Consider the following 13,788-nt stretch of genomic DNA (forward strand, 5'->3'; position numbering starts at 1 on the left):
CAATAGACAGTTAAAATAGATATATTACACTTACAGAATTTGCTGATGATCTTTTAAGCCCATATAATGCTCTAACCCAATCAGACCCACATAACAACATCTGGACTGTTTCAGTTGACAATGACGCTCGATGAGGATCAATGACTCTGCCTCCTGTGTTGAATGTTGATTCTGAGCTAACTGTGGTAATTGGGGTAACTAATATATCTCGGGCCAATTTGGACAAAGTCCGAAACTTGAGACTATTTGTTTTCCACAAATCCAAGGCATCGAAACTTGCATCTGAAGCCTCTTCACAGATATATATACTCTCTTCTAAATAATTGTCCAGTTCTAATTTACTAGGCTGCACGGTATCAACACTTTTAACAAAAGATTTAAATAATGACTGGCCACTCTGCATGCTTCTCCCAGTCCCGACACTTGAGGAAGAACCAGATATATTCATTCGAGCATTATCCTTCTCTCTTTATGCCTCAAGAGTTGAATTGTATTCATGAATATACTCATCATATAACTCATGCAACACTTGAGAGACATGATCAATATTCTTAGCAGCATCCAGCACGTGATAAATTAAAGGAAAATAGAACTGGATCAGGACCATTTTGAATCTAGGGTCTAAGACTGTAGCAATTGATATCAACAGATTACACTCCCCCCAATATTTGTTAAACTAGCACTCATTTTCCTTACCATTGATTTCATATACTCATTCTCATCTCTACTCTTCTTACCTAAGATGTCATTCATTCTCCAAACTTCAGAAAGAAATAAGTTTGTTGTTAGGTAATCACTTCCGGATACAATATTGGTAACTTCATTGAAAATAGCTAGTAGTTGACAAACATTTTCAACTTACCCCCACTCTTCAACAGTTGGAACCCATTCAAAACATCTATCTCTATCACCATATCTATTTTTTTTTTTTTTTTTTTTGAGAAAAACCCTTGGGCCATTTCATTGAACTAGATCAGAAAGACAAGAAGGAAGTTCCTCCATAGTAATAATAACATCAGAAATGGTAAGAGCACTTTTTGCTAGTAAGTGGGCTACTGTGTTGCCATTTCTCCTAACATGAGAAACAATCCACTTTGCAAAAAGATTAAGATAGGTTCGAGCTTCACACAGGAACATGCTAGAACTACTCCAATCCTCTACTTCTCCTTGAAGCGATCTGGTAACTTGTAAGGAGTCCCCCTCCAAAATGACCTCTGTTAACCCCAAGTCTCTAGCAAATTGGGTTGCAACTAATGCCCCAAAAGATTCAGCTAGAAGAGAATCCGGGAAGAGGCTTTTACTTTGCCTCATTGTTGCTATTGTCTGGCCTTTGTCATCTCTTACAACTACCCCTATTCCAACAAGTCCCTTCACCCTGTCGACTGCTGCATCCCAATTTACTTTGAACCAAGCCGTTGGTGGTGCTTGCCACACTTCTGCTGAGAGGCACTGCTGCTGAACATTGATTTGTCTCTGTGATTGGGTCTCCTCAAATAGCAAATCCAACCTCAGTTTTGATTCTCTTATCAATATGTTAGGAGGCATGAAAGGTTTGTTGAAAATGAATGAATTCCTTCTCAACCATAGTTGTCTTGCTACCACCACGAACTCTTGCATCTCATCTGCATTGAGAGCTTCAGTCATAGCCTCAAAAAATTCTAACGTAGGCATGTAAGAGCTTCTGCTTTTCTGCAGTTTTTTGGAGCACGGGCTCCAGACATCCTTTGCAGCCTCACAGTTCCATAGTACATGCATGGTACTTTCTTCCTCTCTACAGCATAGGGGGCATAGAGGATCACTTGCTATCTTTCTCTTGAAAAGGTTGAGTTGAGTAGGGAGGGAGTCTTGACATGCTCTCCACAAAAACATCTTTTCACTTGGTGCAGTACGAATATGCCATAACTTGTTCCACACACCTTTGAGGCATTTACTGGTTGATGCTTGACCTTTGTCTGCCATCTCTCTGTCCTTCTCCATATGGTATGCACTCCTCACTGAGAAAGATCCTCCCTTTGTACCATGCCAAATGAGTCTGTCCCTCGAATTCATAGAGCTGACAGGTGTTTGAAGAATCACTTCAGCTTCCCCTTCTTCAAAGATTTCTTTTACAAGTTCTGTTTTCCAACTCCTTGTTGTAGGGTCAATGAGTTCTGCCACCGTTGCCAAACCATCAAGCACCCTAACTGGACTTGTTACCTTTGTTGGTTTAGTTTTAGCTAGCCATTTGTCTGTCCAGATGTGTATTTTGTCTCCTGAACCCACTCTCCAGAAAGAACCTGCTTCTATTGTTTTCCTTGCAGCCAACAGGCTTCTCCACACAAAGGAAGGCTTTGATCCCACCTTAGCTGATTGGAAGCTTGATTGAGGGAAGTACTTGGCTTTTAAGACTTTTGCTGCTAGGGAGGAGGGATCTTGGATTAATCTCCAACATTGCTTGGAAAGCAAAGCTTTGTTGAAAATTTCAAGGTCCCTAAAACCCAAGCCCCCCTCAGCTTTTGATTGCCCTAGCCTTTTCCATGAAAGCCAATGTATTTTTTGTTCTTTATCTTACTGTCCCCACCAGTACCTTTGAATGACACTGTTTATAGCTTGAATGAGGGTGAGAGGGAGCTTGAACACACTCATTGTGAAAGTTGGAAGAGCTTGAATCACTGCCTTTAGGTAAATTTTTTTTCCTGCCTGAGAGAGAGTCTTGATTCTTTGACTATTAAGCTTTAGAGTGATACTGTCTAGTAGAGTCTTGAAGGTTTTCAATCTGTCCTTTCCAACCACTAGGGGTAGACCCAGATATCTCTCGTATGGCATGGTGGTCCTCATTCCTGCTATTGACAGTATGAATCTTTGAGTAATTCTGTTGGTATTCTTGCTGAACACTACAGAAGTTTTCTCCACATTCAATCTTTGGCCCGAGTCCATTTCATAAGCTCTTAGTAGACTTACCATCCTGCCCCACTCTTCTGCATTGGCCTTGCAGAACAATAAACTATCATCTGCAAAGAAAAGATGGGATACCCTCACCTGTCCACGAGCCACTGGTACCCCATGTATTAACTCCTTCTCTTCAGCTTTGCAAATCAAATTACTCAATGCCTCTGCGCACAATATGAAAAGTTAAGGTGAAAGGGGATCACCTTGCCTTATGCCTCGAGTGAGGGAAAAGGATTTCTGAGTTTCACCATTCACCAATAAGGAGTAGTTGACTGTTTCAACACAGTGCATCACCAAATCCACCCATTTTTTGCCAAAACCCAGCTTGATAAGAACTGCTCTTAGGAAACACCACTCCACACGGTCGTAGGCTTTACTCATGTCTAGCTTCAAAGCCATATATCCTTCTCTACCTGCCATTCTACATTTCATAGTGTGCAATGCCTCAAAGGCAACAATAATATTATCTGAGATAAGTCTGTTAGGTACAAAGGCTGATTGAGAAACAGAAATTACACTAGGGAGCACTTTTTTCAATCTATTTGCTATAACTTTTGATATAAGTTTATAAAGGACATTACATAGGGATATAGGTCTGAATTCTGTCACCTTTGTTGGTGCCCTCTTCTTTGGAATCAAAGCAATGAGAGTGTTGTTGATGCTCCCCATGCTCTCTTTCCCATTCAGCACATTTAGTACAGCTTCACACACTTTAGGGCCCACTATAGACCAGTGTTTCTGATAGAAAAAGGCTGGAAAACCATATGGTCCTGGCGAACTTAGCCCATTCATGTTGAAAAGAGCTTCTTCCACTTCCTGAGTGCAGTAGGGTCTGTTAAGAGATTCATTCTGGGACTCAGACACTCGGGCCTCTAGTGAAGAGATGCAATTGAAAGGTTGAGAAGGGTTTGAGGAAGTGAAAAGGTCAGTGAAGTAGCTTTGGAACATTTCAGAAATCCCCTTACTCGAGGTTACAGGTTGGTCATTGCTATCCACCAGCTTCTTGACCATGTTTGTTTTCCTTCTTTGTGATGCAGCTTGGTGGAAGAACTTAGTATTCCTATCTCCCTCCCTCAGCCACCTCTGTTTGGCCCTTTGCTTCCACCTCATGTTATCCGAATCTAAGATCACACCCACCTCTCTTTGTACTTTCTTAATTTCATCAATGAGGTGGCCTGAGTTTCTGTCCTGAAGATAGGATAGATGAGCCAACTGATCTTGGATTCTTTTTTTTGAATAGCCAAACTTTTGTTTGCTCCACTGAGTAAGTTTTTGTTGGCAGTGCTGCAGGTTTTTTGAGGTGAGGTTTACTATGTTACCAGCCACTGGTGGGACCTTCCATGCCTCCTCCACTACTTTGTAGCAATCTTCACTATAGGTCCAGCTAGCTTCAAACCTGAAAGGTCTCTTGCTTCTGTTGGGTGCAGCATTTATTTGATCCATAGCAATCCAAATTGGGTTGTGATCTGAGCTTAATGAGGGGAGTGTAAGAACCTTTGGGTCTGTGTACAGTTCAAGCCACTTCCCATTGCAGAAGGCCCTATCTAATCTCTCTTTCATAAAGGCCAAACCTTGCCTTCCATTTGTCCAGGTGAACTTACTTCCTGAATACCCCATATCAGACAGGCCACATTTGTCTATGGCCTCCCTAAATTGCTCCATTTGTTTAATAGGTCTCAGGGGACCTCCACACTTTTCTCCATAGTGTAGGATTTCATTGAAATCTCCTACACATAGCCATCCAGAATTTGTGGTTGGCTTAAGGGCCTCAAGTAGTGACCAACTCTCGTGCCTTTTTTCTGTTTTTGGGTGGCCATAGAAGCCAGTGAGAGTCCAGGTGGTTCCCTCTATCATGCCAGTGATTGACAGAGATATGTGGGACTGAGTATAGGACAAAACCTCAGCCTCAATTTCTTCCTTCCAGAAAACAGCTAGACCTCATCTAGTTCCAATTGGGTTGACTATAAAACCATGATCATAATTCAGCAACCTCTTTACTGATTCCACCTTGCTTCTCCTACTCTTTATTTCCATTAGGAAAACAAAGGATGGGGACTTATTTTGCACCATAAGGAGCAAATTATTAACTGACCGAGGGTTCCCAAGCCCTCGGCAGTTCCAGCTTAAGCAACTCATCTCAAATGGTGGGGCTGGAAACCAGCCACCACCATGTCCTCCTTGTTTAAAGACAAGGCATGTCTTTGCTCATTCTTCACCTTCTTAAGAGACCTTGTTGTAACTGCACTGGTAATGTGATTCCCATCTCTCTTAGAGCCACAGTGCCTATTCTCTTTGTCATGTTCTAACTCTGTGACCAGCTCCTCATTACTTCTGTCTCTTGCCTTCCTCTTCCAGGTTGCTTGCTTCTTCATCTTCTGCAGGACTTGGACTTGGTCTGAAACAAAATGGGCCAGAGATGTGGTCTGGGCCTTCAGGTCACTGCTGATCTCGTGGCCTAATTTTGTGTTGTGGATCTTTGCTTGGCTCGTGTTATTTGGTTTACAGCTAATAGGTTCAGATACCTCAACACCTTGCATCAGACAAACTTCTGCATCCAGAAAAGGCTTCTCTGGTTTGTCCCTGATTAGATGTCCATCTGTTGCTTTTATTGGTATCTGCTCACACTGCACTTTCTGGTCCTTAGAAAGTTCTGATTTAGTTACCATTTTGGCTGCTGAGATGTCCCCATCCTGCAGACCTGCTTCCTGACCTCCTGAGCAAGTCCCATCTTTCTTGAAAAGAGAGTCATCCCTGACCTCTCTTTCCTCCTCCCACGACTGCTTCTCTGGTTCTTCAGTGGAGCCTTCTGAGCCATATTTCTTTGTTAAGAAGTCACCCTCCCTAGCTGCTGGGGCTCGGAGCCAAGTCCCATATTGCAGCTTATGATTGTCTGAAAGTATAACAGAACAGCCCTTCTGTGCATGCTTAATCACACCACATTTAAAACAAAAGGAAGGCAAACGCTCATATTTGAGGGGGATCCAGGTTCTTTTACCTTCAAAAGACAGAAAAAGGCCTCTTTGAAGAGCTTGGGAGATGTCCAACTCCACCTTTATCCTCAAGAACTTTCCCCATCCGATACCCCTCTCATTTGCTTGGACCATTATAAACTTTCCAATGGCATTCCCAATCCTAGTTCCAACTTCCTCAGTCATGCTTGCTAAAGGCATGTTAAAAGCCTGCACCCAGAACTCCTCTGTGGAAAAAGGGACTTCATTTATGGAGCTATTCCCTTCATATACATTCAGACATAGTAGCCACCTATCAAAGGACCATGGTCTTCCACGTAAGACCTGTTGGAGATCCCTCTGAAGGTGAAACTCTACTAAGTATTTGTTTGATCCCACTTCTGTAAACTGAATCCAACTCTTGCATCTCCACACCTTGGACATTGTAGTTTTGAAAGCTTCTCTATTCACTGGTCTTTCAGCGATAATCATAACAAGAACACAGAACTGGCCCTTTGTCTTGACTTTGTCTGCCAAATTTGGCGGCAGAACCACCTCTCCTTTTTCCTTCTCAGTTAGACTGAGACCTTCCCATTGTCTAGCTAAATCTTCCTCCATGTTTCCTCTTCAAACCAGCTAAAAAAACTAGTTTAAGAGACTAAGCTCTCCTAGAGAGAAAAAAACCTCCACCTTCACGGAGAGGACACTAAGAACAAGTTCGTATTAATTTTGGCTCTCTTAAAAACTCATGTCTAGCCGTGAAACCCCACACAAACACTTACCCTTTAATTAATTAACCTGTTCATGTCATGCACCATCCATTTTTAATGGAATAGGTACAAAGACAGACTCAGAGCCATGAAGCAGTACTCTTTATCTGTAAGACGCAGCACATGCATGGGGAAGTTGGATGGGGGAAGCTGGTTGACATGAAAACTCGATCTGGTTGGCTTGAGCCTTATCTAGGAAAAACTTCTTTGAACTGAATTGCAGCATCCAACATTAAATAAGTGTTGTTCCATCTTGTAGGCACATCTAAAATCAGTTTCTTTGAAGGCAATTGCAACTGTTTTGCAATTTCACTAAACTGTTTTAGCCTATTCTCTGATGCTACCAAATATTTTATACCATCTCTTACACAATCAACAATATCCCTAATCTCCCCCAGTCCATATTGTACAAGTAAATTTGTTATATGTGCACAACAACGTACATGAAATAGTTTCCCACCTACAGTCAATGTTCTCTTCAACCTAAAATCATCTTTCAAGATCCGAATGGCAACATCATTAGAACTAGCATTGTCAACAGTAATTGAACTAATTTTATTTTCAATCCCCCAAGTTTGGAAACACTTTTCTAAAGCATCAGCAATAAGAAGGCTAGTATGTGGAGGTGGCACATTATAAAAGTTCAACACACGCCTTTGAAGATGCCAATCAGCATTTATAAAATGAACTGTCACTACCATATATGAAAGTTTTTAACAGGAAGTCCACATGTCAGTTGTGATATGAACTTTATTCACATGTTTAAGCAAAGTCCTTATCTTAGCCTTTTCATTCGCATAAGTTCTCATGCATTCTTTCTTTGCAAGAGCTCGTGATATTTTTTTCCAATATGGAGTGTTTTCACTCATGAATTTATTAAATACCACATGCTCCATTATAGAGAATGGATATTCATGGTAAAGTATCATATGAGCGGCAAGCTCTCGGACTCTACTACGATCATAGGTAAAGTTTGAGACAGTGAAGTTTCCATCTGCCTCCTTAGACTTAACTGCTAAGACTTTTTGTTTTTTCTTAGACCCCATGTATGGCAAACAGGTTAGTAAGTGCCTACGTAGAGTAGTCGTAGAACTTGATCGAGAATCTTTAAACAATGTTTTACACCACTTACATTGAGGCTGTTTAACCCCATCCCTATCAATCTCGACAAAATCATTCCATACATCAGAAGTCCTCTTTTTTTTTTTTTTTTTTTTCTTTTTCTTTCATAGGTTACTATTTGCAATTCTATGGAAGGGCCCTCAGTAGACATAGTATTAGGGGCCTGAGTATTTGCAGTGTCTCCATCATTATCAGATATGGCCTCTACTAAACTAATCCCAATCGAGTTTTCATTTTCATACTCTTCTACTAGATGAACTTCATTCACCAGATCACCCATTTGCTAGGGTCTAAAATTTTGTAAATACAAAACCAAAAACATACAATAAGCATAACGACATTGACCAAAAATCAAATTAACCTTTTCTTGGTGGCTCAAGGTGCCTCTAGAAGCAAGGATACTAAAAGATGTTAAAGTCAAAATAATATGACTCCAACAGTTTTGTTATACAGCCTTGCCTTGATGGCTCAATGTGCCTCCAAAATGAAAGGTTGATATAGTTGATTAATATCAACTAAAATAGATGTTAAAGTCAAACTAATTTGACTCGAACAGTTTTAGTATACAATCTTGCCTTAGTGGCTCGATGTGCCTCCAGAAGCCTCAACAACATAAACATAGAACAAATTGGATAAAATTAATCAACCAAAACATATTAAACACTAGTACATTTCATAGTTGAAGCAAGAACATAAATACAAGACAGATTGGATAAGATTAAGCAACCAAGACATATTAAAGATGACATAATTAAATAGTTGAAGAAAGACCCATATATGATCATTTAAAATAAACCAAAACAGATTCAAGCAAGCATACTTTAAGTCTTGAAGCATGTACATAAACAGAGGACATGTTGAATATGATTAATCAACCAAATCATGTTAAAAATAGCATAATTAAATAGTTGAAGCAAGAACCATAAATAATAATTTAAAATCAACCAAAACAAATTGAAGAAAGCATACTTTAAGTCTTGAAGCAAGAACATAAACAAAGAACATGTTGAATAAGATTAGACAGAACATATTGGATAAACACATAATAGAACAAAACATATTCAAGAAAGCATTGAGAAATACTTGAAGCAAGAGCATAAACAGAGGACAGGTTGAATAAGTTTAATCAACCAAGACAGAACATATTGGATAAACACATAACAGAACAAAACAGATTCAAGAAAGCATATTTAAATACTTGAAGCAATAACATAAACAGAGGACAGGTTGAATAAGATTAATCAACCAAGACAGAACATATTGGATAAACACATAACAGAACAAAACAGATTCAAGAAAGCATATTTAAATACTTGAAGCAAGAACATAAACAGAGGACAGGTTGAATAAGATTAATCAACCAAGACAGAACATATTGGATAAATACATAACAGAAGAAAACAGATTCAAGAAAGCATATTTAAATACTTGAAGCAAGAACATAAACAGAGGACAGGTTGAATAAGATTAATCAACCAAGACAGAACATATTGGATAAACACATAACAGAACAAAAACACATCAACATAGAACAATTTATAAACACAGAACAGAACAGATTATAAACACATAATTAGATAAACATGTTAAAGAAAGCATGTTTACATATTTTCAGCAGACATAAACCAAGAACCAAATCAAGCAAGAATAAGTATTACTCACTGTGTTGTGGACTGCAAGTTTTGCTTTAACTTTCAAAAGCAAAGTTCTTTCTTCAAAAGGTTTTTCTCTCAACACTTGAGAGAATTTCCAGTATAACAGCTATAATTCTCAAAACAAATAGTATAGTGCAAGTGCAGTAAGCAAACAATAGCAAGATCAAGATAGATGAAAGGCTTGAAGTCATAAATAGAGACAAAGTCACACTCACAGAGACAGTCAAAAATCAAGATGTCACACCATGCAAGCGTACTAGGGCTTACAAATACAATTACAATTTACAAACATGAAAAAAATGATTAGATCTATACAATACATAGATATCAAATATTTAACTCAAAAATAGAGACAGAGTCACAGAGACAGTGAAGATGTCACGAGTCACACCATTTCAGTGTAGGGTTTACAAAATTACAAATACAATTACAAACATGAAAAAACATGATTAGATCTACAATACTACAATTGTGAAATTGTCACGAGAGAACTAGAGGTTAAAAAATGGGTTAATAATTTAAAAAAATGAACAGGAACAGGAAAATACGAAAATCTTCAAACATGCAAAGGATTAAAGGAGTCAATGACCAAATATCCAAATAGATCCAACAAAATCGTTAGAAACAAAAAAATAACCTAATTAATCGACTGATAGACAAACCAAACATCGAACCAGAGAAGCATGAACCACGAAATTAGAGATATAGTTGGTTGGGAGTCATAAATGCTAGCATTTAATGACCCCTCTGTCGAGGCCTGACTGCCATCTCTGAGATTGAGATTGTAGTCAACAAAACTGGCCGATGCCTGTGATTTCGAGGGTTTTGTGCAATCGCAGACTCCGAGTCCCATACACAGAACCTTCAAGAATCAAGCCTTGATTCAAGGCTTCATTGAATCGTATCAACGAATCGGGACTAAGAGGAGTGAGGAAATCGCAAATCGCGATGAGTCTGAGGGCTGAGAGGAAGTGAGATGTGAGTGAAAGTGTGAAACAGTGAAAGTAAAAGTGAAACGGCAGAACAGATACGTGAAGGACAAAGTGAAAGGGGGCGGCTAGGGTTACAAACTTAGAACTACGGCTGTAAAAAGCCTCTTATATACTAAGCAAGTTAACGGCTACGATTAATTCAAAGAGATCCAACGACTCCAAAAATATAAATAATAATACAACAACTTAGTGTTAGTTGTATTATTATATTTTGTAATACTAACACTATATAATATAATAAGTTATTAATTTATTATATTATATATTTATTATATTATTAATACAAGTTATACAACACCATATGTATTATGTATATAAGTATATTATGTAAATATATAATGTTGTATATTATGTTAATAATATTATTATATTAGTATATTAGTATATGTTATCTAATATATCACCATACATTAGTAATGGTATATGTAATTCTGAATGTAAATTAGTTATAAAATGACCATTTGAGTGATTTTCTTTCTTTTTATATATTATATATAAAATATTTTGTTTAATATTATTTTTGTATAAAGCTAATGTATTCATCGTAACTTGTAAACTTATAGGGTTTTGTATTTTGGTTATATTTATTCTATATAACTTCTAGTTGGTATTATAAATTAAGGGCTAGTTCTATAAGACTAGAAGTTAATATTATAAATTTATATATAGTATATGTAGTGGGCTATAAGTGAGACTAAGTCTATATACATAATTATGAAAATTCTAAATTATATTTATAGTATATATATATATATATCTAACTTTTGGCTATTATATATATTGTATTATATATGTATAAATATATACGAGTCGAGCTTCATACGAGTTTGTTCATGAACATTAATCGAGTCGGTCGAGTTTTATACAAGTTTGTATCGTTTAATAATCGAGCCTAATTCTATGTTTATGAACGACCCATTTAATATTAAATTCGAGTTTAATCTAGCCGAACTCGAGTTGCCTATCGAGTAGCCTGTTCATTTTACAGCCCTAACTATGGTAGGGTTTCTCCATCCATGGATGGTATAGAACTCATAGCTTACGAAGGAAAAAGATGTATTTAGGGTTAAGATTTGGCTTGACTTCGTGCCCTTTGAATTGTGTCTTATTCTAGGGTGTATGGAGATTGATGCGGCAAGATTGATATCTTCAGCCATTGGCAGATCCAAAGAGAGGATTCGGCTGAGAAAGATAAGCTCCGCATGAAGAGAAAGACCTTGCAGGCCAAATTGCTTCATACTACTAGCGGTGCCAATGACGATATTGGTGACGTTGAAGGTGCAAATGTCGATGAGGAGCAACATGGCAAAAATTTGGGATCTTTGCAGGGTAACCGAGAGGCCGATAAGGTATGAAACTTTCCTTATTCATGTGTGTGCGTTCGTGCCTCACCAAAGAAATAAAATGTGACTCATTTTACCGAAACATGAGAAAATTATTCATAATTTTCCATGGATTCAAAATTAAACCGGTGAGTCTAACTATGTTTATGGTATATACAAATTATCTATGCATTACACATGTTTGATATATATTTTTTTTAATAGTTGTGGTAGTGATTATGTGTAATGAACTATTTAGATTTATAAAATTCAGCACAACTAACGGTCTGCGCATTGTGCAGGTTATAGGCTTGTTTTAAATTAAGGCCGGGTATTATTGAAAAAATTTTACTTTTATAAGTTATTTTACAAAAATATTATTCATTTAAAAAAATTGTGCAAACCATTAAAAACAAAAATTGTGCAAAGACTAAGGTGCTGTTTGGATAGTGAGTTGAATTGAGATAAAAGTTGAATAAAATATTATTATAATTTTATTTTTTAATTATATTATTGTTCTGAGATTTTAAAAAGTTGAATTGTTTATTATATTTTATGTGAAAATTTGAAAAAATTATAATAGTGAAATGAGATGAAAAACTGTCACTATCCAAATAGGGCTTAAAAGAGATGTCTATATATCATTTTCCTTTCTATATATTTTATATACTTCACAATTGGAAAAAAGTTGATCAAAGCATTACAATATTATTATCCTCCATTTTAAATAAAATTATAAATTAATTATAAAAGTGTTATAAATAAATCGTTTTCCTAACCGTGTAAATGTGTATATATATATATATATATATACTAGGTGGGAGTAACGTGCAAAGCACATTTGTCTAATTTTATGAAATGATTATTTGTAAAAAATAATATATATTTTATAAAAATTATTGATGTCACTTAATAATTTAAGGCATATTGGAGAAAATAAAAAAATTAGTTCAAAATATCATATAATCTAATACATGTTTATAACATCTATAATTTTAGCAAAGATGTATGCGAAAAATTTAATAAAAGTCTAACACAAATGGTAGTTCAAAATATGTGTCGTTTGATGTTTATATTATAATTAATCAATTTATGTCATCCTGTAGACAATCAATAGAGATAACATTGAAATTCTTATTTTGCTGTTGGTTGAGTCGATCAGGGACAACACAAAGTTAAAACATAATCTTTTTATAAAATTTGTGGTATAATATTTTCTATATATAGCATATATATAAATCATAAAATATATTTTGAAATTGTTGGCCGAATTTACTCTTTCTTGATTAGCTCAATAATCACGGCCTTTGTCACGTGCCTATCATAGCAAGCCTACGTATGGAATATGACTTAGCGGAAGTTACGTCCTACTACCATGGGAAAAAAAACACTTGATTAAACACACTTGTATTATATATTATATGAGATTTTTAAATTTGGAATGCTCAATAATCTGAATTAATGAAACGTATAATATATGTATATTATACTTAGGGATTCACGTCTTATGCACCTAATACACGTGTATATGTTAAGGAGAAAGAGAAAAATATAATAACTAATCTTTAATTACTTATTATTATATAAACTATTAAGTATTATAATTATTGAGATTAATAAATCATATAACAACATTGAATGTTATCTCTCTCAATATTTATGTCTTCATTTTATGTGTCAAACCGTTAAAACAAACGGTGTTAACTTTAACGGAAAAACAAGAAAAACCGTTAAAACAAGATTTTCCGTTTCATACACATTTTTTATATATAGAAGATATATATTGCATATGACAAGTGAAAGGACGCATAACACAATTAATGTTAACGTTGATGTCATTTGAGAGGATATTAATGTTGAGACACTTCTTTTATAAGCACGACCCAACCATATGCTCCACCGCATGCTACGTGCGATATAATGAGAAGAAGACACCGGGTGATTTCAGTGGGCTGAGGTTGCATTTGATGCCTAAACCTGAAATCAGGTTTGTTCAACCGACTCATAATGGTGGCGTTTAACTACTTCATGAAATGGGTCGAGGCAGAGGC

The 13,788-nt window shown here is 36.6% G+C and overlaps 1 protein-coding gene across 1 annotated transcript; it reads right to left on the reverse strand.

Moving 5' to 3' along the window:
- Positions 1-960: 960 nt before the first annotated feature.
- LOC122277065 lies at positions 961-4,782 on the reverse strand. The gene is made up of 3 exons (XM_043086949.1): positions 3,177-4,782; positions 2,567-3,092; positions 961-2,509 (listed from the first exon to the last, which is right to left on the reverse strand). The coding sequence occupies exons 1-3, from the start codon at positions 4,780-4,782 to the stop codon at positions 961-963; spliced, it is 3,681 nt and encodes a 1,226-aa protein (XP_042942883.1).
- Between the last annotated feature and the right edge of the window lie 9,006 nt (positions 4,783-13,788).

Source organism: Carya illinoinensis, chromosome 9, assembly GCF_018687715.1.
Source record: "Carya illinoinensis cultivar Pawnee chromosome 9, C.illinoinensisPawnee_v1, whole genome shotgun sequence".
NCBI classification, from domain to species: Eukaryota; Viridiplantae; Streptophyta; class Magnoliopsida; order Fagales; family Juglandaceae; genus Carya; species Carya illinoinensis.

What these genes read in the sequence shown, in the direction of transcription:
- LOC122277065 (XM_043086949.1), bottom strand. Translation starts at nt 4,782, where the DNA reads ATGATAGAGGGAACCACCTGGACTCTCACTGGCTTCTATGGCCACCCA. An exon ending in CTACTCCTTATTGGTGAATG is followed by an intron (nt 3,093 to 3,176) that starts GTGAAACTCAGA and finishes TATTGTGCGCAG; the next exon opens with AGGCATTGAGTAATTTGATT. An exon ending in ATAAACAGTGTCATTCAAAG is followed by an intron (nt 2,510 to 2,566) that starts GTACTGGTGGGG and finishes TTCATGGAAAAG; the next exon opens with GCTAGGGCAATCAAAAGCTG.